At 39.3% G+C, this 27836-nt stretch overlaps 1 protein-coding gene across 1 annotated transcript in view; it reads right to left on the bottom strand.

The window, feature by feature from the left end:
- Positions 1-27836, bottom strand: part of RPS6KC1 (ribosomal protein S6 kinase C1) — an 82770-nt gene that overhangs the window by 54694 nt on the left and 240 nt on the right. Inside the window, exons 2-7 of the mRNA XM_056488237.1 lie at positions 23523-23558; positions 19066-19186; positions 13605-13720; positions 11458-11551; positions 7772-7831; positions 6606-6968 (exon numbers count right to left, since the gene is read on the bottom strand). Coding sequence (XP_056344212.1) covers positions 6606-6968; positions 7772-7831; positions 11458-11551; positions 13605-13720; positions 19066-19186; positions 23523-23558 — 790 coding nt within the window. The remainder of the gene's footprint in view (positions 1-6605; positions 6969-7771; positions 7832-11457; positions 11552-13604; positions 13721-19065; positions 19187-23522; positions 23559-27836) is intronic.

Below are 27836 nucleotides of genomic sequence, written 5' to 3'. Positions count from 1 at the left end.
AAGAGGCAATGTTAAGATACTGGAAGAGTTAAGAGGGAAAGAGGACAGGAACAGAGAAAAGGAAGATGTGAAAAGAGAGAAGCTGCATATGCAAGAACTGTTTGGGAGAGAATCAGAGCACTGATTATCATGCAGCATCATGCCCTTAAACCTATCTTTGCAATTTTTCTATTCCAGCTAGTAATTTGCCTCAACTCACCTACAGTGCCTGAGGCATTGAATTCTGCAGCCAGAGACTTCAAATTTCTCACCTGCGGACAGCAGCGGCACCGTAACCTAGATCAGCCTGCCCTGTCTACCCCGCTCGCTGCAAGGAGTGTGGCAGCCCTACTGGGTCTTCTGATGGGAGGCAGAAACCCCACACAGCTACAGTCAAAAAAAGATTCCTGCACTTTGCAGCTAAGTGTTGTGGCTAACAACAGCTGAGATAAAAGGCAGTGCAGGCTGGAAGAGATGTCTGTCAAAGAGGCCAGGCACAGGCAGCAACCAGGCAAAGAACTGCTGTGAGGAAAGACTCAAATCTTTGAAAGGTCAGAACACCACTAAGTCAATGGAGTTAGCTGTGTCCCAAGAGGGAAGAAAAATGAGATTTCTAAGGCTCACCTGCTCACATATTTATTAATTCTTTAACAGCCACATGCTAAGGAACCACATTCAGAGTCATCTCTGCATCACACCCTACCTACTGGCTTGCAGGTACTGCTACATTTTACCTTCACATGTATTGCAAGACTCTAACTCTGCAGCAGGTACTAAACCTCAGGCCTTTATCAGCCTCCTGGTGCAGAGAAGTTTTGCAGTTTAAATGGAACTTGGCCCTGAGTGTCTCTTTACATAGCTGAATCTGGCTGCATTTATACAGTAACTATATGCATTAACCATACTTTACTGGCACATGCTGTATTTTACTGCTTTGCCACAACGAGGTGTCTAAATCCAGCACTTTCACATAGGGAATGACCTCACTCAGGGTAGTCCATCCAGCATCTACTGCACAGTTAAGGATCCTACAGCACTAATCTGCTCTGAAGCTCTGTATGATCTGCAATGGGCTTGGAAGACAACACATTCCAAAAATGAACAGTTCATAGTCCATACCAGCATGTGTTTCAGCATCACAGGCAGCACAGCCAGATATTACTTTTTTTTTGTTAAACCAACCACAGCATTTCCAACATCCATTCTTAATCCAACTGCTTATAAACAAGTCCTGTCACAAACTTCTCTCACTTTTCTTCTCAAGCAGCAACTGTGATTTCAAGGCTGTAAGAAGCACTAGGAGAGAAGAAGCACTTTGTATCATTGTCAAGAAAGCTCTGCCCAAATAGTTCTACAGCATGCTCACAGTTCAATAGTAACAAACAGAAATGGTTTTCAGCTCCCTTCGTAGGAACCAGGCCAGGAAGTTTCTGCCTTGACTGGTTTCAGCCTCAGTGGAAATATAAAACTACAGGAGCAAATGGACCTACATGGTCCTACACCATAGGAACACAGAAGCCTAAGATCAGGGTGGGGAGAATTACAGTTCCATCAGCCACCTCATCACCAACCTTTCCCTGTGGAGTCCTAGCACACCTTTGTCTGAGGGTTTCCCTGCAGACATCAGCTCACACCTCAATTCACCTTCTCAGAAAACAGGTCTGTTGTTTCCTTAAAGACATTGCCACAACCAGACATCTGCTGGATAGCTCAGAAACTGTTAACATCAATGAGGAACACTACTCAGAGGCCTTCACAAGTGAAAGGAATTCAAAATAGCTACTGTGTGGTAACAGAAGCTGTCTTCATAAGTGCCATTCAACAAACAAGCAAAGGAAGCCAGAAATGCGCTGGTGGAACGCCATGGCTGTTTCTCTTTTCACAAAGTACTGTCTTCTTGGCATTCTGTCAAGCATGCTCCTGTTTGCATCCCTGGCTCCATCACAAGTTCAAATCATAGCCCATCATAATCCCAGTAATTAGACACAAGTTGGTTTGTTTTCAGTATATCCAAAAATATCATCTAGTTGTCCAAAGTATTCCCAGCATTTCATTGTATATGCATTTCTGGGTTAAAAGTCAAAGTCATTTTAGCAAGGTTCCAGTAATTTGTGTAAATTTTGCTCCAGCTCTGTTTACTGGATAAACATTAAAATAGCACAGAGCAGTGCACAACTGACATTCACAACCTGCTTTCAAAGACAGCAGCAGCTTATTCAGAACTTGTAGATCCCTAACACAGAACAGATACCTGGAAAACAGCTTGTGCCTGCTGACACTCCAGAGGCATCACATACTTCATGCAACAAGGTTCATGCTGCCTAAACTAAATCAATATTCATTCTGCCCAGCCACAGCTGCTACACGTGTGAAAATAAACATCCCAAAAGTCCAAGAGAGTAAATGGATCATCTCCCTTCAGATGTTAACCTGCAACATGGACAGACCAGCAATGAACACATTTGGTTTCTAAAACACATGGAAGAGATCCTGTACTTTTCTACATGAATTAGGTTGGCCATGTTGTGCAGCATTCTTGCTTTTCCACATGCCTGAAGTTATTGAAACACAGCAATAAGCAGCAGTGTTAACTCTTTTTATCACACACCTCAGACTGCCCCAGTCCAAAATGGATATAACTACAGAATGGCTGCAGTTGTAAAAAGGGGAGCAGTTTATACAAACAGAACTACATTCTTTATTACAAAAAAAACTTTCCTTTATTTCAGCCTCGTGATCTGCTTGTTCCCAACATAAACTATGCCCTATACCAAAGTCAGGGAATGCACTACTTTGCATAAAACAGAGTTAACTTCCAGTTAGAAGTTGGAAGCTTGCTATTGATTAGTGAATTTTTTCCATCACTAGGCCTGAAGCAATGCACTGACCTCAAAGTGCTCTGACATGCTAACAAAACAAAGGAACAGCTATAATTGTGAGCCAAGTTTCTATCAGTTAGCATACTCAGTATGCTTAAAAAGGAAGAAAACCTTGAATTCTAGAAGGTTCCAGCTCCTAGAGAATTGTTGAACAATCCTATACAACACTTACAGACCTGTCTTCCAAAAGCTTCCAAACTCTGCATGCAGCAATGCCCAGAACAGACAAGAGGAGCAGCAGAATTGGTACATATTTAGAAGAAAAAGGAAATTATGGCAGCTACTCCCTGTCATTGCAAGCAAGGCAGCTCTGATATAAATTAAACAGGAAGGCACAAAAGGTGCAGTTCAAGAGCTACACTGCCAGTCCAAGATTTCATTCTTCTTCCCACTGACAATTGGCTAACATTAAAGACATGTATGGAGCAGAAGTAGGCCAGACATGTATAAGGAGCAGATGCCCAGAGTTCAAGGTACACATCAGTCTCTGAGCATGCAGGCAGCAGTCATTCCCCAAGAGACACAAATTGAGTTTCTTGGCAGGACTACAACTAGGGCATGAAAGCATTCAGTATTAAACTCTGCAAGAGACTAGCAAAGTAAATACATATGCTCCTTGCCCAGAATAATCAATACCACTGTACATCTGAGAGCTAGAAACAAAGTCAAGATGGCCATTTCTCAAACGTACAGCACCTGCTCAACTGCCTTTAGGGAAGCCACATACTCCAAACTAACCAGCACAGGTATGTAAAGCTGCAGCATCCAACTTTCTCGTGTTTTTGACAAGGCAGCCTGGAGCAGCAGATCTTGTGCTGAGCCCAAAGGGGTGACTGGCACCAGACCCACCCAAGCAGCTCACAGAGGGCTGCACCTGAGGAAGTGGACTGTCTCAAATCCCAAATGCCAAGCACAGAGGATGGGTGGCATTCCTTTCCTTCCCCCATTCTCCATGGCTCGATCCCAAGTCTCGGGCAGCAATTCCTATTTCCTTGCCGCCACCTCGCGGCCAAAGTCTGTATTCCCGCATTCTGTATTTTCCAGGGAAAAAGCCACCAGAGGGGCTGAGCACAGAGACAACGGCACTGCACAGGTGTGTAAGGATCCATGAGCGCTGTGCTTAGCTCTCAGCTCTTACAAAGTCTTATTTACACACTCAAGAGGTGCAAAAGACCAGAAGTGTTTCGTAATAATTACACCATCCTTATCTTTTTATTATCTTTTTTTTATCTGCGTGAAATACATAACTAGGGGTGTTTAAATAACTGAAGTGATTAGGTAGAAGGTTTGTGGATTTTTACTGCAATATACTTTAAATGTTCACATATTAATGCTAAACACACTACCTTCACAAAGCAGCTAACATTAAAAAGTTTTGAGGGGTTTTTTTTTTTTGCTTTTTTACTGTCTTCATAGATCATGAGATGGCACATTTTTAGGAAGACATTGGGACCAGTCCTGTCATCATGAAGAGGGCAACAGTCTCTGCCAACTTTCAGAAGGTTCAAAGAGAATGGGACACAAAATGAGATGTATCAATCCAAATCTAGTATGAATGCCCAGAAGAGAATGAATATTCCTTCACAGACATGCAGGGTAACACAAAGAAATGAAAAAAGGGCTGACTGCTAGGAGCCACCCTGTGTATAACTATCCCAAGGGATAAGATGCCACCTAAAATCTCACTCCCATTACTCCCTCTTGTGTTCTATACAGATGCAATGTCAGGGACTGCAAGAAAAAGGTGCCAGTGCAGGTTACATGTTTCTTCATCCATCAGGAACACTAACATACACCACACAAGTACCATCACTAAAAATTTATTAGTAACTCCCACTGCACTTGAGTGGCATCAAGAAAATCGAGCAAAATATCACATTTTTTTTAAGATTCCTTGAATTCCTTCCTAGCCTGAAAAGCAGGGCTAAGTGGGTGAGAAAAGAGGATTAACAGTTATCTGAGGCAGCTGGAAGAGTGGCTAGTCAACAACAGCAAAATGGAAAAAAATCCTTGGAGGAAATTTTGGCAAATATAAGTAAGTAGTTCAACCCACTCTGGTTTAACAAGTTTGTATGCATGAGATGAGCAAGCCACCTACATGCAATAAAAGTCTTTCACAACTTTAAAGCAAACATATTATCCTAAGGATTACCATAAATGTCAAAGCCAACATGTTTAACCACTGCCACAACTCAAGTATACACAAAAATTACCACAGCAAAACTGAGGTGCAATAGACAGACTTGTTTTCATGCCCTAACAGTTTGAAATTGTTTAATAAAGAAAGCTTTTGAAGTTGAAGTTTGAATGTCAGTTCAAAACAGCATCATGGCAGCCTTGCATCATGGCTGGCAGACAGAAGTGTTTATGACAAAATAGGATATCCTTCAGAAGATCACAACTGAATGGCCCACAGGTCTATGAAAAAGTGTGCTTGCAAAGAAAGAATAGCTGGGCTCCCCAACAGAAGACTGCCAGCATATTCAACACTAAGAAAGAAAAACATTTTGACAACACAGACAAGGAAAGGTAGGATGCTATTAAAAAGCCACAAGAAGCAGCAAAGCAACAACCCTACTGACATCACTGACACTTGAAAAGAGGTGGATTTACTTTTGCCAAAAATTATAAGACACTTTAAGCAAAGGCTGTGCACATATCTTGGCTCACACCTCTAGTCATCATCAGTAACCTACCCATTATTTTTTGCCAGGCCCCATTAAATCAACTCAGCAGGTAACTTCCATTGCTAGAACTGCTCAGAAGGTCTGGACCACTGCTGTGCATCCCACTGGGATCCAGCAAAGTCTTCTTGCTTGTATGTGTTTGGTACATTCAAGTCTAAGTCCAGATCTGGAGCAGCAGAATGCACCTGTGCTGTACACTGTCAAACAAAGGCACAATTCTAATCTCACTCATTTGATCAGTGTGGGACAGAAGCACAATACACAGACCCTGAATTCATCCCAGGAAAGAACAAATCTTTCCCTGTACTTTATAGTTTTAAGCCACTGTTGAACAAAATGCAAATTATATGAGGTTATCACTCGATATTCTCAAGAGCTAGAGAAGGGGAAAATTTTTCTCCCTTACTGACAAGGTGCAAGGAGGCAGAAATTTGCACGTAGTTTCATCCAGTCTATTAACAACAGCTTTTGTAGATATATATTGGCAGACCAAAGTCTTTTGAAAAGAAAAAAAAACCTGTTCTCCTCTAGCAATGCAAGCATGTAAGTTTCTAGGCCTCCTTTAGCTAGAAAAGGAGAATAGTTTAGTGGAAGAAGCAAGAGGCTGTGAGACATGAGCAGCTCTAATCCTGTTGTGATTGGGAAGTTAACCTGAGCCTGCCTCTCCCCATGCGTAAAATGGGGATAATTAATCCTCACTTAACCATGTAAATTAAATAATGTTTCAACAGTGCTGCAAGTGCCACATATTAATTAATGGCTAGGCGATAAAAAGGAAAGAGGCAAAAGAGGAGCACTTTGCTACTTACCTGCAAGTTGAAGGTTGTGCTGCAATTTTAACAGAGGAGATATTGGGCACTTGGAAGATGAGAACCTAAATTATCATTCAGTCTTAGAGAGAAAAGTTTCTCTCCTGCACACAGTTATCAAGTACATGAAAGCACATGCAATTCTGTATCTCAGATCACTTCTTTGCAACACAGTAAGCTGATGTTAACCAAGGAAATGCCATAAACACACATAACCAAGGAGAAGACAAACATCATGAGAAGATCCATACCTTGAACACCTTCCAGAAGCAGATCAACCCCCCTTCTATAAAAGCTTAAGGCAGCTTCATAATCTTCTTCCTCCTCCTTCTTCAAGGCCAGTTTTATTAACTCGCCTGCTTTCTCCAAGTAATCTTGTTTGCCTGGCTTGGATTTTAAGCTTCCAGTAAACAAACCATGGCTTTCCTTTTCCCCTTCGGGTTTGCTCCACTCCTGCTCAGATGCCAGCGTGCTTTGGACCGGGGGTTCAGAAGTAACACAAAGGCCAGCAGCTCTACTGGGAGAACTTTGGTTGGATGCCATTCCATCATCTACCTCAGCAAGAGAATCTACATCGACTGTCAGAGAGATCAGGTCACTGTCACTGGAGAAGCCTATAAATCAGAAAGACATCCATTACTCTAAATTGCTCATATACCTTAGGAGGCTTCAAAACACCTTATCCCAGCCAAAGTTTCCTCAGAATGCCCACAGAAAGTCCCTGATTGCAATGTAGTCTCTAAAAAATGTTAGCACCTATAGAAACATATTTTTTAAATATGCTTATTTTAAAATATAAAACATTAACTACAAACTCTGCAGAACAACCAGTCTTCATTTCAGTACTGGGAATGAAGAGACCAACATCTAACACCCAACTTAAAGTTCAAAAGCAGCTCACCATTGGGCTCCAGGAAATTAAAAAACTAAACCTATGTGACTGCTATTAGAAAAATCAACCAGCAGGAGTCAAATTATTGTTGCAAGAAATCCCAACACACTGTTTAAAATCAGTAAGAGGAAGCATCCTCAGAACTGTAAATTAGGACTTGAATTAACACAGTTATTGTCAGCTTATGCATCATGCAGCACTCCTCTCACATATAACATGCATCATCTTCCCTCATTGCTAACAGTGGTAAAAAAGTTACTTGACACCTGTTTTATCACTCAAACTGAGCTAACACATTTTATTTTACATTGCCATAAGTCACTATACCCTTACTGCAAGCTGACCTTCAGTGACTAAACTGCAGGAACTTTTCATGGTTATTTGGAATAAACAGCAACAAAGATATTTTACATATAAGACATTTCATTCCATAAGGATTATCATCCACCAAAGGCTTTCACTCAATTATGATTTTCTAATAATTTAATTTCCACAAATGTAATGGAACCAACTTCTAGATCTCACCTCCACATTCTGATTGGCTCGTAAGTGTCACATCATCAAGCCCACTTAAATCCTTTCGAACTGAAAAGGAGAAGGACAAAAAAGTTTCTGACATCCATGCATACAACAGATTATAAGATCCCTTGCCATCAGAATGAAAAAGCATGACCCTCCTACAGGTAAAAGTATATAATATGAAACTGCTCCTTGACTGGCTATTAGAGATATCCATTTGTTAACACACAGTTAGAATTAGGTATAAGGTTTGCCATTTCTCACTGCTTCCAAGATTTAAAAACAAAACACTGGTCCTTGCTTGGATGGGGGATTATTCAAACCTCACACTCCACCTCGTTTCAACAGCAGCAAGACTACAATCCCTATCCCTCTCTGCTCTGATGATTTATGGCTAAGAAGACTTAAACAAGAAAGTTTTCAAAGCTGGGACCTACACACCAAGGGAAAAAAAAAAAAAAAAAGCCAGCTTTCAGTCTCAAAAATGCAATTCCAGAATAGTACCTGCATGAGACATATGGAGCAAGCCACAAATTTGGCAGTGCCACCTGGATATCAAGTAGCAGTTTGTTTTATCACCTTGGCACATGTACCCACTGAGGCAATAAAACAGCCAACACGGTCAAGACATTTAGCTGTTTGCATGCACAGTGAAAGTACATTCTGAGCTAAAACCTGGTGTCTGTTTTCTCCTATATTATTGTCAGAGTGAAGAGTTTAACCACATTTCCAGGTAACATTTTCTGACTTACTTTCAAAAAGTATGTGGCAGCAGCACAAAGCTGACTCAAAGGCAACTAACTCGAACTTTCTTTTACATTTTGCAGCTGTAGAGTTATAGGAGTTTACAATTTATGGAAGAGGAGTAAGAAGGCACTGTAGAAACAGTGCTTTTCTAAAAGCCAGCAGTTCTTTCACATGACTGAGAGGAAAAAGACATGAAGGAGCACAAATTACTAGCCACTCTTTGTCTGAAAAGCAAGGGACAGTGATATTTATGACCTAGACTACTTGAAAGGAAGGGACAGGGTGCACAGTAGGCTCCTGATCTTCTCATGGAAGGGGCAAAAAGTGAAGTGTTCAGGCAGAGAAGAAAAATGCCTGTGTAGCCCTCAATCCTACAAGAAAGAAGGAAAACTCACAACAGGAAAGTTGGAGTAAGACAGAAGATTCATTAGCCAGCACAATTATAATGGGCCATTCACCTGCTCAATTTAGGGGCAGCAAAATTTCGGGGTAGAGAACAGAGCATTTATTAAACACCATTTAGAGGCATCAGGTGATGGAAGCAGATCTGACTGATGGACAGAGTGCAGAGAGAAAGCATGAATGGAAAAGCTGGTGGTTTTGGAAAGGTGTTCTGGCCACCTAGATGAGATGAACTAGAGCCCATCCACACAGCAGATTTCACACAGCCTCAAGTTCCCCTCCCTGCAGGCCAAACAAAACCACGTTTGCTCTTGTCTTGCAGCCAACTGGACCAAAAGCTGTATGAACACAGCCATCATGGCACAAAGCCTGAGCTAATAAACTTTTCTTTAGGTCAGGTTTAGAGCCTGGAGCTGGCACCACACAACAACAGTCATGAGGTTTCCAGTCAGCTTATGGGGTAAGAAGCATCTCAAGTGGACAGGCTTATTTCTGACAAGATAATATGTACATGGTAAAACAGAAGGAGAGAGGAAAAAAAGAGAATGAAAAAAAAATTTACTTTCTGATTAAGTTCTCTAAAGAATCTGGTAAGGTAATTGACACAGAAACACTTATGAAGAGAAAACTGGACATCTGAACATCATCCCACGCACTCAGAGAAGACAAAGTGACTGTTTGTCAGGAATACAAGATGAGAACAATGGTGCTGAAATTGAACACAAATCTCTGTACTCGTCTCTGTCTTGTGCAATTTCACCAGGTATCTGAAAAGCGAACACAGTTTCCAAAAATTGGTGGAAAGCCTGGGTAACCTGGCCTCTTGAAAAGCAGATTCCTGTGGAAGCATGAACTGCCAAACTCCTTTTACAAGCAAGAAAATTGTTGCTCATTTTGGTACAAAAACATTTCTACTGCTGTCAGTTTGCATCTTCCACCATTAATGTGCACACCTTCTGCAAAATGAACTTTGCCTGGAAAGAACAGTTAAAAGTGAGAAAACACAACCCACCCTTAAAAGTAAACAGCAGCACCTGTTAAGGGATGGATTTGCTACTTCTCAGCACAAGACCTGAAGGAGACCCTTGGATGCCTCTGTTACAGAAAGTGACACAGTAAACTGCCATAATCAGACTGGGAACAATCAGATGCAGGCAGGAGGCTGTGAGGAGAGTCAGGGAGAGGACTCAAGGCCAAGTATTGCCACTGCCATCTAGAGGTTTTAAAGACAGATGTTTCATTCCGTCCATAGCCTCCCCCCCACCAAAACATGATTTTAAACATAAGAAGATATGAGCTGGAAGACACATAGGTTTTAGAAAAATATAGCTCCACAAAATTCACATTCAGCATCTCCAACTCCTGTGCTCATAGTTGTTCCAAGTATCCTGTAAAAGCCGTCCAGCCGATTCAGAAGGGTATCAAAGAATTATTCTGCTTTACAGCATTTTTCCTTTTCAGTATTTTATCTGACATAAAGGAAGTGGTTTTCTTCTGCTAAAAATGAGGCCCTGGTGAATAATGAATAGAAATGTTCACATTAAGCACTTTTAGAAGCACTCTTTTATTTTATAGGGCACAGTATAAAGTGAGTGCATTGTCAGATTCTGACATGTTAGATTTCACAGAAATCATTAAAACCCTTTAAAACTAGTTAGTGCTATTTATCATAACTGCCCTCTTCAACTAAACAACTAAATATAAACATATATGTTTTATATATATATATTTATATAAACAACAATAACTTCTATACCTTTCCCTTCACAGAACAAAATCTTGTGGGGACATTAATTCATTAACATAATAGAAAGTACTACAAAATAAAATGCAAAGCTCACTTCCTATGTAGAATATATTGTACAATTAAGCATGAAGTTATGGACATAGAGAGATCCCAGTGAAAAGTCTTACAACCTCAAGAAAAAAAAAATTAACCAACCACTGTTAGAAACAAAATCCACTTTTTGTTATGCAAGGATTGTTCTATCAAAGCAAATTCTATGCCAGAAAGATCAGATCCCCTCCTAAATAATCTTAATACGTGTTTATATAATAATGTGGATTTATCCATTTCCAAAGGAAAACTTGTTGGAGAGTTGGAGAAGAATTTCCTAGAAATCACAAGGAACAAGCACAACTCAAATACATAAATATCTAAAAGACTGCATGGTACACAGAAATGCTTAAGCTGACTCAGTCTAGAGGCAGGCAAGAAGCTCAAGTACAGTATTTATTTGGGCTGGCTGGCCCTTCCTTACAGCTATACTATTATTTAGTGAAAGTGAAGTGCCACTAAAAGTGCCACTAAAATTATTCTACATGTGGCATCCAAGTCAACATGTATACCTTTAGAATAAAACTTCCAGAAGTGTAGACAGCTCTGCTGAGCCAAATTTCTCTCTTGCCAGTCCCGGCTCAGAATTTTTGCCGTAACAACCAACAGAAACTGGAGGCCAATGCTCCATGAAGAAATCTGTCACTTTTCATTTATGAGCTGCTTTAAAACAGATCATGAGGTTATGTGGGAAGAGAAAGCAAACCTTCAGAGCTGCAGTCAGACAGGTTGTCAGTCAGAGAGTCAGACAGAGGCTCAGCAGGACCAATCAATTCAGAGCCATCATGCACCTCTCCACCCTGAAAAGAATGAGGGAAAGGAATTACTCGGCTGCTGTGCTCTATGGAAATTCTCATTGTACAGAAGTGATAGCCAAAATGATAGCTTCTAATCAGTGAGTGCTCCATTACTTTAATGAATTGAATTAAATCATATAAGCCTGCAAAATTAAACAAGGACTTTCAGTTAAGCCATGTTTGGTTGTCACAGACTGACTAGATATCTAAATATTTAGCCTCCTGCAGATTCAGAATTTTGAACTACACAGACCTGCACACCCAAACCTAACAGGGGGAGAATAATAATGCCCTTGATTTCTCATGTCACATATAGTCTGTGTCCTTCAGTGGCGCTCCCAAACACAGGACTGTTTGTCCATCAGAATAATGTCCCACTCAGGACTCACTATCTTGAGTTCAGTCACAGTTGGGACTTAAAGGTACAAGGAGGACATTCCTCCCCAAGCCTGAAAGGAATCAAAGCAAAGAGAAGTAATAGCACTAGAAACCACCTAAATATTTTTGGTTTTCTTTTCGGCTTCACATCTCAGGTGCACATTTTCCATGCCACTTTAACAGAAAATATTACATATTATATGGCACTATTTTCAAGGCTGTGTTACAAACAGGCATTGCTAATCTGTCTTGAACCAGCTCAGCACATTTTCACTCAGGCCAGCTCATTCTTCTGGAGTTTATAACACATAGATGCAGAGAACACTCCCTTCAGATGTTTCTAAGAATTCATTGTCCAAGTCTCTCTCTCTCCATGGCTGTTTGCACAAAAATGTGAAATGGAACAAAACCACACATGGGCAGAGCTAAAAGCACACAGGCTGAGCTGGTGACAGACCAAACCTAAGGCTCTCTTACAGGAAAGCATGACACCACATCAGCTAACAAATGAGCCTAAATTACTGCATTTGCATAACCCCCCCCTTGAAGACAGTTTGTCCTAAAAAAACATTGGTTTTCTAGTTTTATTCATTTCCCTGAAAAGCCAGAAAATGTCCATTGGGAGGCTAAAACTTCCCTTTTTTAAGCAAAGAAAGGAAAGAGAAGTCTGAAAAAGTACCCAAAACCACAGAAGTATTTCCAAAGAACTGAAAAAATGCAAAAGCAAATAAACCAAATAGTAAAATAGTCTAACTCAGTCTTCCACTCCTTTATTGACATCAAAGCTTAAAGAAAATTATTTTAAGTATTTTAAAGAACACTGCAATAACTTCATCCAGAAAACAAGTGAAGAATTTTAAGCTTTGATAAAATGTTGATCTTGCTTGTAAATATATATATATACACATATATATATAATTTAAATATACTAAACATATTAATGTTAAGCATTAATGTTATTAATTTAATTTATTTATTTAATAAGCATTAATTTATTTAAGCATTAATGTTATTAATGTTTAAGTCCCATCTCAGCCAGATGCACATTTCCTTAATTCCAGAGAGTTACTGTCATGGGTACATGTAAATTTATGCTTATGAATTTGCAGTACATCAGACTAAGCTACTGAAAATAAAGAGGTTTGAAGGAACTACTGAGAAGAAACTGCTTCAGCTGTAATAAAGAGGAAGTTCATATCAATGTACCATCCTAAAACTTGTAATGGAGACTGGTTCTCACAACACTGCTGTCCAAGCAGCACATTGGACTAGCTACATGCCAAATTTGCTGCTGTGGACCTGAATCCACAAAAGACCATAAGGAAACAGTGTAAACAGTCTTTACTCCTTTGGTTTGAAACTATAAACACCTACTGAAAATATAGAGTGATAATGTTTTTATTACTTCCCACTGGAATTTACCATCATAAGTTTTGCTATCATTCAATTAAAAAAAAAAAAAAAAAATCAAATCCCTTCACCTGAAGTTCCTGTAAAATTTTCCACCTTGTAGAGGTGTGGCATGGGGTTTTTTGAAAGCCACATTTCCAGAGTGAACGGAAAAGTCCCAGTCCCTTCACAAAGCATGTCAGACCATGGTTTATAAAGTAAAGCAGAATCAGCATTATACTTCAGTCATGTCGGTAAGAAGCAAATACTTCTGCAAATACTAACCAACCTTAAAAAACTCTTCCAGCTGTTTGCTGTTATAGAGAGCAGGGATATTGGCAGAAAACTGCAAGAGATCTTCAGCACATTGCCTTCTTTCTTCAATCACGGTTTCATCAAATCGCCCTGGAACAGACACACAGATTGACAGTCTTAGAAATAACTACACATTTATTTTGCAATAATAACTACAACGAAAGAAAACGAACGAGACAAAAGCAACCTTCTGGAGACAATGCCCTGAGTCTATAAAAGTCACTCCAAGGCTTCAGGAGAACACAGCAAATCTTCAAACTTCCTATTCTCAATTGTCCCTAGAGTCCCGTCTTCTGCAATCCGCTCGGATGATGAAAGCTGGCAGCTACGACAAGGATCCTTCGCCCTCTCATCGTAAGAATATGTGAGGCAACACTCTTGATTAGCCAAGAGACACTAACGCATGTCCAGTGTTATCTGACAATAAATGATACATGCACAATTTGACAATATGCCAGTCAGTGTCAGCCTTGATTACGGCCCAAATCCTGTAAGGAGCTGAGCAATCTTCACGTATTCTCAAGAAAACACAATACGAGCGGGTAGTAAACAAAGTATTGCTAAAAGCCCACAAACAGATCTTCAATTCCAAGGTGCCATTTATGGAGGAGACAAAGTGTAGGGGAGATGGTGAAGCCCTGCTACCAGGCACTGAAGCTTTCCTCTGAAGTAGCTCCATGCAGACAGGGTCTCATCTCCTTCTGGACTCAAGAGGTAAACAGAGCTGGGAAGCAGCTCATTTACTAAAATGTATGAACCTTCCTTTTTCTCTACCCAGCACCCAAAACATTCCAATTAGAAAAAACATACTTAAAAAACAATCCCACAGTTCACCTGAAGAGATTTGCTTCTCAGGAGAAAAACCTTGGATTGCTACCTTAAATTCACATCCTTCACAATTGCACGCAACTTATTTTAGCTTTTTATATCAACATCACTTTGTTGTTGAAATAGTTACAAGTTTACAAAAGAAAAAGGGCAGAGGTTAACAGTAATAATTGGAGGAGAATAGAACATATATTGCAACAGCTATACAGAGGGGAAAAAAGGACTGGGAAGACAAGTTCAAGAAACAGTACTGCTATAACAGCATGACCAGAAAAATAAGAACCACCTGTGACAGCTCTGTGGCATTAACCTTTGAAGAGGACAAAAGAAACATTGAATACAAAAGCAAAATTCATTTATACTTAGAGCAAGCAAAAAAATAATCCCTGAAGAAAGTATCAAAGCAGGATTCTTTCCAGAAATTCTTCAAGTAAATAGCTCCTGCCCATGCGGTATCAGAAAAAAGAAAATAAAACTAAAAAGACACATACATACTCACAAGATCACAAACAAAGCTTTTGGAGCTTATTTTTCCCATGAAAGAAAAGAAAAGACATCATTGGGCTAATTTTCAGCTGGACTGGTTTCGTGCCTTGCTCACCCTGCCGTTTCAGCTGCACAAAAGAGTGAGCAACAAGCAAGCAGAAAGAAGGCAAAAGCAATGCTACCACGGTGAGTGGCAACATTGAAATCAGGCCCTATTAAACTGCTCACCAAACTTCCTAAGTCTTCAGAGCAACACTGGGGGTGCATTAGGGCTCTTGGTTCATTCCATGCAAAATTGGACATCATGGAAAGAAAACAACTTCCCTCAGCAAAGCACAGCAGCATGGGCCAGCTAAATGAACCAACAAATTCACACAAACGCTGTTACAATGCAGTAGAAATCAATTGTGAAGAAGTAAACACCTAACAATACCAGAAACAGAAAACTTTAGCAAGAAATAAATTCTGTAAAATGTTTTTCCTCATTTCTCAAGAATATCTCAGTGTTTCATTTAATCAGATTCAAAAACTATTTTTCCTTATCCACATCTTCTCATGGGGTACCAGATAGGACAGACCAGCCCTGCCAGGCTGACCAGTGTGCATTCACTGACTGCCAGGCAGCTGCAAACCTCAGGTATGAGCTGAGCCTGCCTGGCCCTCAGCAGCACCAAAACACATGCTCTCTTCTTACTCTGGTGCCATTTCACAGACTTTGCAGAAGTGTAATTACATTTGCAAGCACCTCCACTCTCAAATTTAGCTGATATTAGCCACATCAGTAAGGGGTATGACTTTCTAACAGCACAATTACACAAGCTTTAGTTTCTCAGGAAGCTGAGCTAAAAACAATAAAAATACATGTTTGAACAGAGCTGCTGAAACATTAGTCACTGTTGCATTTTCCAGCCCACTAGCATCATGATACACTATCAGGAAAACTGGCTCTAGAACTAGAGGGCTTGAGGGGAAGGAAGAACATGATTCAGTACTGGTTCAGTTCACAGACCTCCTGGCATCTTGCTGGCAGTTTAATTTCCAGGCGACCCTAAGTCCTTCTTCCTTCTTTTTTTGTACTTTCAAGCAATGTTGTATTGCTCAACACTTTCATTTTCACTTAAGAAAATGCTCAAAGTGCCTACACAGTCAGCTGACTCTTCAAACATTTCTATCAGGATGTCATTTTCCATCTAAATTAACATTATTTCTGCTAGTCTTTACAATTCTCAGACATACACAAACTTCACTATAGGCATCACATCTTTGTGATATTTTCAAGAAATGTCAACTACAACTTTAGCATAGGACACAACTGTTACTCCTCCAGCAATGATCCATTCAAAATTTCCTATTTACATAAAAACCAAACATAAATTCCTGTAAAAAGAATCCACAGTCAATTTTGTGGAGCAGATCTGAACAACTAAACACCCAGCAAAGTGTGTGTTCATGTTTCAGTTAGTTTCTCACAACACTTCCTACTGTAGACAACACCAAATTAATAAATACTTCATTCAGTGTCTTCAAATACAAAGGGCATCCTTATGTGAGCTTTATAATGTAAATCATCTTTCTGACTCACTGCCATCAAGTTATCAATATCTGGGGGGTTTTGTTTCTTTTTTGGTGGGTTGGGGGGTGTAGCAGTTTTTATACATTTCTGCAGTTGCTAGATATAACACACACAGATTTATCCATATTTTGGTAAAATGCCATGTATGGTCAGCATATGGAAATATTTATAAGTGTCCAAAAACAACAACAAAAAAGAAGTAGCTTGAAAGCACTGAAGAAAATTATGCTGATGCATACTAGGATAGGACAGTAATAATGCGCCAGATACAGATATCATAATTTTAGCAGCTGGATATGTTAGGGCATTTTAGATTTTCATGACCAAGTTCACTAAGCTTTTTCCCATAAAACAAGTGGAAAACGTTCCAAGTGAAGTACAGAGAAAGTCACATGATTTCTTTTTCCCACCCACAGCAAGTTTTCTGCTTTGATACAAGCAGCCCTACTACAACAGCATAAAAATACACACTTTGTGGCAAGTCTTTGGTTGCATGAAATATGGAAGCACAGCATGACACATTTGTTTTTAAATACATCTCAGTTCTCCACACCATCTCCTGAAACTTTGAATGCTGAACTGGAGATGCTCCTCAGGTTTAACACTTCTACAACTAAGTTCAACTGTCAGAACCACCAGTGTTCATTTTGCACCCCCTGCAAACAATAGGTACATAGATTATTCAAAGAACAGGTATCCAAAAAAAAAAAAAAAGAAAAAACCACCAGTTGCCAGCAATTCTACTCACAAGTTTAATTAGAAACTAGGCTAAAAGCTGCAACAATAGTAACATCACCACAGGGAAGCAACACTGTAGAAATGGTCCATCAAAGCAGCACGGAAACAAAAGATCTTCAGAGAGATGGACCTTGCAGGTCATCAGCAACAGAATGAGACTGAAAACGAGTTTATCAAAACCTTGTAATCTACAAAGATTGTATTTTTCCTCTCAAAAAAAACAACCTTAGAATTTTTATTGTAATTTAAAATAAATCATACAGCAGTTACTATGTGTAGAATTGCCATGGAAGGATACAAAGTAAAATCTTATGTTGTAAATACAAAAACAATTCTTAAATCGGAGAGTCAGGGCTATTCCTTTCAGCCATGTACCAATCATTTAAAATTTGTTTTTGCATTACCTCCTTTACTTTTCTGCATTCTTCTGTGTCTCAGTTTCATTTAAATGTAGTGGGGTTTGTTTTCGTCTAGGTTTAATTTCAAAAAGCTTTTAGATAAATAACTGCATTGAATGTTTCTGTGGATTTCCTTCTCTCACAATGCACATTTCAGTCACTTTTGTTCACTAAATACAATAGAAGAAGAATGTTTTTCAGAAGGGATTTCACTCAATTCTTCCCTTGCAACCAGAGCTAGTGCAAAAACAGTTAATTTGCATTTATAGCAATTTTTAATTATTTAAGATATTAGACACCCATACTCTCTTCCACCCTGATTTTCTTTTACCCCTCTCTTTTCTCCCCTATGAATAGCTATAATATCTTCTACCTAAAATTAAATTATGCTGTGCAAATACTAGCTTTGTAAATAATTTGTCCAGTAAGAACTCTATTCTGTAAATCAGACTTAAAATAATCTCAGAATGAAATCAATACTACATGTTTTATTTACCATTATTGTCTATGCTCTGACATAGCACCAAAACTTAACCCACTTACAATTTCATAACTCAACAAAAATAAAATTACATAAAACTTGGGTACAGTTTGGCTAATGTGAAATACAATTTAAATCAGGAATTCCACCCAGCTCTGCACAAAATCTGCATCAGGATTCAGCTTCATAGATGCAGGCCAACAAATGTGAAACATGCTGGATGCTAGAACATAATCAATCTGAGACACACAGAAAATTTGGGAAAATAGCCTCTAGATGACTTCCCAACATTGCTAAAAAATACCACAGAAAGAAAACCTGCAAAAATCAGCATTAGATACAGATCAAATACTGTCCACACATGCACAACACATCCAAACCACGCAAAAACATGTATGGCAATAAACACAAAAACCAGACACCAGTTAAGACTGGTAAGAGCTAATTCCTTTTTGTCACCCGTTTCTCCTCTTGCAGATTGTTTTGGTGAAGCATGTAAAACTGATCTCAAAAGCCTAGCTAGATAAAACTGACAATTGCATTTAAATTCCCATAGTTTATTTTCTTTTCAGTAACAACCACTTAATACTTTAATACAGTTCATCACTAAAAAACAGACAGCTCATATATAAAATATTTTTTTTGCTGTTCAAGTGCTGTTCACAAAGCTAATATAGACTTTATGCTCCTGAAAATAGAGAATGTATGTTGTAAAGATACAGAACATAGACATCAATGAATATCTCAGCTACTATGTCTAACATGGAGGCAAGAACATAAATAACTCTTATACATTACAAAAATAAAGAAATTTATCAAGTTATGTAGTAAAAGCACAAGGAAAATTTTCCATCCAGCAACAAAACGAGATGTATTTATAGATACTGAGTGATCAAAGAATTTCAGCAGGTCAGGAGGAAATTATGCTTACCAAACACTATTGCTTTGGCAAAAGGTGGAAAGAGCTCTGTGTGTCTGCATAGGTTTTTATGAATTTGCCAAAGATCTTTGTGCAGTTTCTTAAAGTCACTGTATCTCTTCCAAACGACTATCTGAAGCAGAGAAACCAGAGAGAAGTATTAATGAGGTTCATTGTTTATATTACATCACACCACAAATACACTGGTTTAATCACATCAGACCACTAACTTCAGCAAATTTGTTTAACAAATATATACAGTCTGAACTGTCACCTGTAAAAAGCATTAAAAAAAAGGTCATTATCTGTCCCCAGCCTGCATTTTGGCTAACAACACTATAGTGCACAGAAAAAAACTGAGTAAAAGCTGAAAGGAGGGCAAAGACAGCACTGCTTCAGTCACTCAAATCCAGACCTATACAGGGAGCCAGTAGAGGAGGAAAAAATGCTAAACAGGAGTGTTGCACTATCCAACATTCAACTGCACACTGTGCCTGGTGCAGCTGCAGGTGTGGGGAAGAGACACAACAGTAAAAGAGAAAACCAGGGAAGAGAAATCCATACAAGCAAGGGATTTTTAGGGATGGTACATTAAGCACCCAGGACTACAAAACAGCTCCTAAGTTGTGTGTGCAAAGTGTTGATCAAATGTAAATGCAAGCCCCACATCTTAAATATTTTTTGTAATAACATTAAAAAAAAAAAAAAAAAAAAAGAGTTCCTTTTGTAATCTAGATAAAAACTCCATCTTTGCAATAAAAAGATGCCACTGGTTCACTACACCAGCTATTCCTGATCTAACCTTTCCAGAAAGTAGTCATCTCCCAATCAGGTATCTACTTTATCCTTCTTCCATCCCATTTTTTCCATTCAAGAAAGGAAAAGAACCCAGTAGGAAAATCAAACCAATGAAAGAAGTAAACAATAAAATTTACACTTGACTGCTACTGGATTTGTTATCAGGATGAAAAGATATTAACAGAGATTTTTTTTATATCCTGACCTCATTTTTGGTCAGACTCACTAAGCCATCAAAATAAACCTCTACACTAATGTAAAGTGATTAAGTAGAACAGAAGGGAAAAAACTAGGGAGAGAGTGCATGCATTCAGCAGTTGATTCCACAACTGCAGGAGTCAAATGTCTCAAATAATTTAATACAACTAACCACAACTTTAAATATTCCACATATTTCTGAATGATTTACCAGGCTGTCTTCTCATGAGCAATCATAATTGAAAAAGTTGGAATTTTTTTCAAGCAAACCAGATTTACAGCTAAGCAAAAGGTTTAGATTTAGAGCATTTTTGTGGTGTTTTTTTTTTTTAATACTGCAATCAGAGGCCTTCTAAGTTCCAGCAGATGCAAGTCCTTCCTACAGAATGATGCAGATATTAGGTGATTGTTAACAGTGGATATGCAAAGCTTTAGTGTGGCAACACCCTACCCACCTTATAAATTTAGCTATACTGGAACCAGCAGTCCTTATTCAGACTCCCTTATTGGCACACATTTTCATGACTTAATTACAACTGGTACTCAGTGCAGTGTAACACAGGTGAGGAATCTCTAGGAGGCAAACTAGTCATTTTGCTATCAGAAATAACAAATTTTCAATGCTATACTTTTATCTAATCCAATAGCCAGAGAGTGGATGATTAGCACTTCTTGAGCAGTGCACATATAGAACACAAAATTGCTTAAGATGGTGAATTCTTTAAACATTAAGTTACTGTATTGTCAGTACTTGGAGCCAACATGAAAAGCTGCCAGAAAATAAGAGCATGAGATTTCAGTCCACTAAAAAAGCATCATTTTTCACTGCTGCAATTGATCACTCAATAGTCAAGAGGAAAAAAATAAATATCCCTAAATAACTTGCATAGCAAAAGCAGTCAAGGTTATTCTAAAACCTTTCAGAGGCTCATGGAAAACATGCCTTTGCATGCATGTGGTACAGCAAAGTTAGCAAAGTTCCCACTCTCACATCCTCATCAGAAATTAGATTTGGAGGAAGGACACACTGTACTTTGAGGACCAACGAAGCACAGCAAGTATATCATAAAACATATGTTAGCCTTGTAATGCAATAAGGTGCTTGTCATGGCAAGAGCCAGTAGATCTCTATTAACTCATGCAACTCATCTGTTCCACAATGAATAAGCCTTTCTCCTAAAAGAAAAGGAAAAAAAAACCACAGGACTATCCTACATGCAATTGCCTTACACATCACATTGCCACCATCAGAAGCAAGGACATTGAGGATAAGTCACCTGGCCTTTCTGCACTACTAACACCCACACACAAAACCTCATGTTGATCACTTTAATTCTCTGAGAAGGAAGCCCTTACAAGGCTCTCTTCCCTCCTGCCCCAACAACAGCTGGGATTACATTGAGCTGTACCTGGCTGCAGTGGGAGAGCTGCTGCAGTAAAGACTTGTATCCCAAAGGGCAGCCAAAAGATGTGACAGAAAACTGGCAAGTGGAGTTGAGGTCACAGCACACAGCCTTATGAGCAGCTGTACATATGTAAAGAATGTGTTAACATCACAGCAGTGGCATTAAGAGACACCTGGAGGAGGAGGCAGGCACAGCTAAGTGGTCCTACATGGATGTGGGAAGCAGGTTGCATGAGACAAATTCTAAAGCAAAGGGGTGGTTGTGTGTACAAAATCACCCATTGAATTCCTCACTGAGCATTCTGGAAAACTGAGGTAAATTTATTTTCAGTGGGAGCAGGTTAGGGGCATATTCTTTCTCTTCCAAAGGCTGCCTACAGTTCTTTTTTTACTTAAGAGGCCATGTAACAGAAAAGCTCTCAACATATGGGGGTTTCTGACTACAGTTCCCCCTCATGGCAACTACCATCTAGGATATTCCTTGTAATCACCAGCTTTATTCAAATAATGCTTATAACAGAATCATCCCACACCTAACATGCTATCACATGCAGAATAATTAATATGGTACAATGCAGGGTGGAAAAGGACAACTATCAAGTTGTTCATCTCATATTTTTGTCCTCTTATTGTCTAGAGCATGTGAAACTCTGCTTGCCAACCTACAGCCACAAATCAAAGCAACAACTGAAAGATATGGTTTTGCTATTGTGTCAAAACTACTTAACAGATATTCATGCAATACGCTAGCTAAAAGACACTTACAATATATTTTTCTGATGAATGGAGCAGCAGCTCTTATAAAGTGCTTTTCCTCATAAATGAAGATTAAGGTAATGGCAGAATGTGCTCATGGGTAGGTTCAATTCAGGATTCTCTCTGGAAAAGGCGAACATCAAGCTACAGACTACAGTAATGCAGTTCTAAACCAGATCCATGATCATCTCTGATAGGTTATTTTAATCTCCTAGAGATTTTTAAAAAATGCAAAAAGCACAAATGCTCACGCTTGCCTGACTCTCAAGATTTCAAAGAAGAATGCAGTAAAGGGGTGTCAGATGTATTAGCCAATTCTCACCTCTGCCAAGCCACTAATCAGTAACTCATGTTTCATACACAGAGATGCAATGAATTCAGTTATGAGCTCCTCTTTCATTTGCTATGCGGGTTCTCCTCAACTGTAGTAAGAGACTGTGCCAGAAACTGAACATATGCATGTGTTACACAGTGTCTGAAAGCCATAAGGTTGCGTTTCTGAGGCAAGATTTTGCAGATACATAGTATAACAGTAACCATGTCAAGTTATTTGTCCAGAAAAAAAAATAAAAATCAAGAGGAGGGAGGAAAAAAGTATCTTAATTAAAAAGAAAAAAATAATCCACAATGCACACATGGTGTATTTTTCTCTCTCAATAAATGACTCCTGTGAAAGACTTTTCAGGTATTTAAGAGGCACAAAAACAGAGCAGACCCTTATTCATACACTTTTCAGAAGAGGTAAAGAATAAGCAATTCTAAAGTTTTGTTGAAGTATATCACTGGAAAATACTAAAGGATCCTTAGAGTGATAAGCATAATACACATGACTTGCAGTCTAATCTCTCTCAGCAACTCCTAGACTGCTCCATTCTCCCTCTTCACTAACAGACAGTAATGGTGTAGGCTTTTCAGTGAAGTATTGGTTAAAGAGGAAAGGAGTACCTACAGCTGAGACCTAAGACTTGAATTGTGGACTGATCTCTAATTTTACCAGTAGGAGATAAGTAACCATCAATTTGCCAATTCCAGCCCCGAGAAAAGAACTTGTAAAGTTATCAAAGCAGTTTTGTCATCAAAAGACACCCTACTCACTAAGACTTTGTTTCAAGTCACCATTCATCACTGAGGGATGAAATGCATCATGTTACACTAGCTACTACTTTTAACTGTGAAAGCTAAAGACAAATGGAAACTTACGAAAATTGTTAGCTCAATTACAAAACACACAGAAACTGCTAAATTATATCAAAGATTCTTCAAAAGGCATAGTGTGATACATAAAGACATTTGCACAAGTTAAAACTGTTACCTCCTGGACATCTTCTGGATTTTTTCTTGAAACAATCTGAAAAGCAAAACAAAAATGAAACCACGTAAGTCCTTGGATTTTCAGTTTGGAAGTTAAAGAGTAACATACAATGATTTGTTGCTAAAGAGAAAAATCTGGGAAAAAGGCAAACAGTGCACTCAAAGTTTTCATTCAGTTTTAGAGAAGTCTAATACCCAAAGACATCACAGTGAGGGATTTCAGCAGCAGTCAGTCATGATCACACAAAGACAGATGTACATTCTAGGCAGAATGGCACAAAAGGCATCTCTCAAAACAAAGCTACGTAGGGCACATCTCCTATCATCTTTCCAGTCTCTTCCTATTAATTCATTGTAGGATCACATTACTTCCAATAAGAGGAGCTCACTAAGGCTACTTGGCTTAATATAAACTGTACACAACCTCACTGAGAATGTGAGGATTTGTATTTAGCAAGCCAGTATTTCCACTTTACTTGCAATCACCAGAGCGCAGACATGTCTGACTATCCTTGTGTATTTGTTTCTCCTTAAAATCTCTTGGCCTAATTAATTATAAATGACTTTATCCAGGGGAAAATTGCACTGAAAATCAGGCTTGGCTGCACACCATAGAGAAGGCTGTATTTCATCAAGATGGTTTTTTTCTTTAAATAAATATTGATCACAAAAGCCTTTGCAATCAAAGTTTTGTACTGGTCTTCTAAGCAGCAGCAAGAGCGCATCCCCACAAACACACAAACCAAACAGACACATCTTTAATTCATAACTGCAATTATCTTGTGCAAGTCAGTATATCCTTCATCATAAGAGCCAAAGCTGTTTAACAAAATAATTAGTCTATTGTTAGCTAAAGCAAAATAGGACACTCTTAATCCAACTGGGACTGTCTTCAGCGACACACCCCGGAATAATTGATACCCTGAAGAGGTGATGCATGTAAGGAAGTGCAGGGAGCCCACAGCTCCTGCACCCCAGAGACTCCCACACCATCACCGCCAGCACCATGCAGCTGATTCTCTGAGATGGAAGCCACCAAATCCACACTTTCTTCTTGCTAAGTGACAACAGCATACCTCTTATTTCCCACAAACTTAGCTCTCTTCCTCCCTTCCATTTTGCCAGAATTCCTGCCAAAGCCTCCCAGATTTTCTACCATCCGTTTACTAGCCCAGCCACTCATCTCTCCCACATTCTGGAGGAGACAAGATGGAAAAGAGAAGCATTTCTTTCTCTAGCAATCTCCCAAAAGACCTGAAACATTTTCCTTCACGGCTCTGTGTTCTTTCTCTCACCTTGCACACCAAAGTCCTCTTCTTCCAGCGTAGTCTACATTGATAAGATAAAAAAATAAAACCTTTCTCAACTTTTCCTCACTCTTGGGTAATCTAACATTTGGCAACTTTACCAAACGTTAACCTTGGTGGCTGTTGCTCTTTCATTCACTACCAGGCAGTTCATAAGTACAATTGGTGAAATAATTCTAACCTCCTTTTCTAATAGCTGGCGTGCTTGATGCAAGGAGTCTGTACAGCTGGGGGAAGAAAATATCACAGGCATGGCTACACATCACAGAGAACACCAAAGGGCAGACACCAACTGCTCTGCTTTGCAGTTCACCTTTAGTTAAAGCCTTGCAACAGTTTTGGCAGCTAGGTAAGTTACCAGATGGGCAGAAGGAGACCCAGAGAGATGAGTAATTACCCAGCCAGTTAGTAAGAATCTGGAATAAAACCCAGAGGCCCTGTTTCACACTTGTTCTTATGTTACACCGCCTTCTATATCTCCCACCCATGCCAACTTTAAGTCAGTTGTAATAATTTATGTGCTGTCCTACTTTGTTCTTCATATCCTTTTCTGAAAGTCAATCTCAGAAGAGATCTGCCCTTTCCATCCAACCTATAGTCAACCTAGAGACTTGGCAAAGATGACCTAACCTCCTAAATTTTCCATGTCCTTTTTTTAATTCTTCCACAAGGATCAATGCAGTCAGTTCCTTCTACAAATACGTAACAAAAGCAACTTTAACCTATTTTCAAAAATATCATTAGGATACCCACCAATGAGCTAAGCAATATGTAATTACTGCACTAGACTCTGAAAACAGAGATCCTACAAGGATCATCAACATCAAGAAAAGTATTTCAGATTATCCCATTCCTCATCTGACCTACAGATATCCAACATAACTCACAAGAATTTTAATTATCATGAATAATTGTAATCTTCCAAATTCTCGAAACTGGTATTAATGGCCTATATTTTCAGGTATCATTTAAGAACACTCCTCATATCACAACTTGCTAATATATCTGTTTCTTAGCATTTGGAAATGGGTATTAAAAAGCCAATATTCATTTAATCTTGTCTGCATTTACAATTATGTTATAGTTTACAAGTAAAGGAAATATATATTCTCTGCTATACAAACAAAACTTTAAAAAAAAAAGTTGCCATAATGATAGATCCCCCCCTTAGCACTTAGAAGAGACTGCCTGAGTAATTATGCTTTGGGCCAGATGTTTAGGACACAGTAAACAAGTGCCTTCTCACGCATGATTATTTATCTACATTTCACTGAAACAGAAAGTTCCTTTAACTTCATTTCACAAAGGATTCACTCACACACCATGCTAAGGAACCACAAATCTCCACTGACACATACTGACTACCCTAGATCTCAGCCAGAATGAACAATGGGAAGGTGCACCCCACTTTTTTCCTGGCGGTCCCCCAAAGCAGCTGAGCATCAGCTCAGCAAATACAGCTGGAGTGCTGTGATATCAACCATGGAGCCAGATCACCACAGGAACAGGAGGGAGGACTAGGAGGGAAGAAACAGAAAGGCTACTGGATAAGTACACTGAATCCTTTTTAAATCATTTTATTCCATTTCCCAAATCCTCACTTCAACTACTACTACAGATAGAGCCCTGCTGAAACAGAAGTTATTTCCATTTTTGTACTTGTGAGTCCAAAGAACCCTTCAATCAAAAACAAATTAAATATTTTTCACATTGAAGATTTTAGCTATCAAAACACTGTAAAGAACTAATGATCTCCAGTTGGTGAATTGAATTTGGACAGCTCACAGACTGATCAGCTCCTTGCTCTGTGCTAAATCAAACACACCACCTGATTCTGCCCTGCCTCCCTTGGAAAGGCACCAGAGCACCCACAGTTTACGGGACAAGATGAGAGAATGACATCCCCAACTAGTTAGCCACAACTTGATTTTGAACAATTCTACAGAAACCAATACATCACAGAAAAATTTAACTGGCTTTAGCCAATAAGAACAACGCACCAGAGCAAAATAAGCAGCAGAAGTCTTGGCTCATTCCTATAGTCCTTATTTCACTGACACAACTTTTTAGTACATACACACACTTGGGCCATCAAGAGCAACTACAGAAAGATGTGATGGCACTGTTTTCCTCTCTGCATCTATTTCAGGAAAGGCTTTTTAAACTACAGCATCTTAAGAAAAAGCAACTCTTTTTTTCCCTCATCACAAATACTAAATTCTATTGGACTAAAAAGAACAGTTTAAACATATTTGTCACACATTTGTGTTAGGTCAATTTGGAGAGATAGATAGATTAGATAGATAGATAGATGACAATTTTTTTTTTAATTTTTAATTTTACAAGTCATACAAACTGATCTTAGGCTAACAACCTGACATCACAATCTCTACACATTTACAGAATGCTGTATTCTTTGAATTAAGAGGAGGGTGCTTATAAGTACACCTTGTTCTCACAGGCAGGGTGTCTACAGCTGCAGTAACTACGAGGTCACGGGTCATTTAAAGAAACTGTCTCTATGTGATACTTTCAGATGCTTTCAATACATCCCACCGTACCTGTGAGCTAAACTGCCACTCCTCTTGAGCCTATTTCCATGTATTTACTTACTCGCCTCCCTCTTCTGGTTTAATAGGAAAGTGGAAGAGAAAAGAAAGCAAGGAATTTCCCTAGGAGAACAGCGGGAGCTTTCAGCAAAGCCAGCACCGCAGCAGCTCTGCCAACATCTGCAGCAGCTCTCCTGCTTCCCGTGCTAGGCCCGGCTGGCCCAGAGCCCCACGCAACCTACCCACGAGAGCCGGGGAGAAGAGCGGGGGAAAGAGAAGGAGCTGCTTGGTTTTAATCTGCAACAGCAAGGAAATCGAGAGTTAACTCAAAGCGCGTCTGAGGCCGTGACAACGTTTCGAGGCGACAAGTTTGCAGGGCTCGGCTGGGGAGGGGCCGCCGTGTGCCACCCACCCTTCGTCGCTCCCCCCCGTGTCCCCGACAGGGCTCGCAGCGGCGGC

The sequence above is a fragment of the Oenanthe melanoleuca genome, chromosome 3 (assembly GCF_029582105.1).
Source record: "Oenanthe melanoleuca isolate GR-GAL-2019-014 chromosome 3, OMel1.0, whole genome shotgun sequence".
Classification (NCBI taxonomy): domain Eukaryota; kingdom Metazoa; phylum Chordata; class Aves; order Passeriformes; family Muscicapidae; genus Oenanthe; species Oenanthe melanoleuca.
Note: the sequence above shows the minus strand (reverse complement) of the source record. Positions and strands in the feature narration are given on the sequence as shown.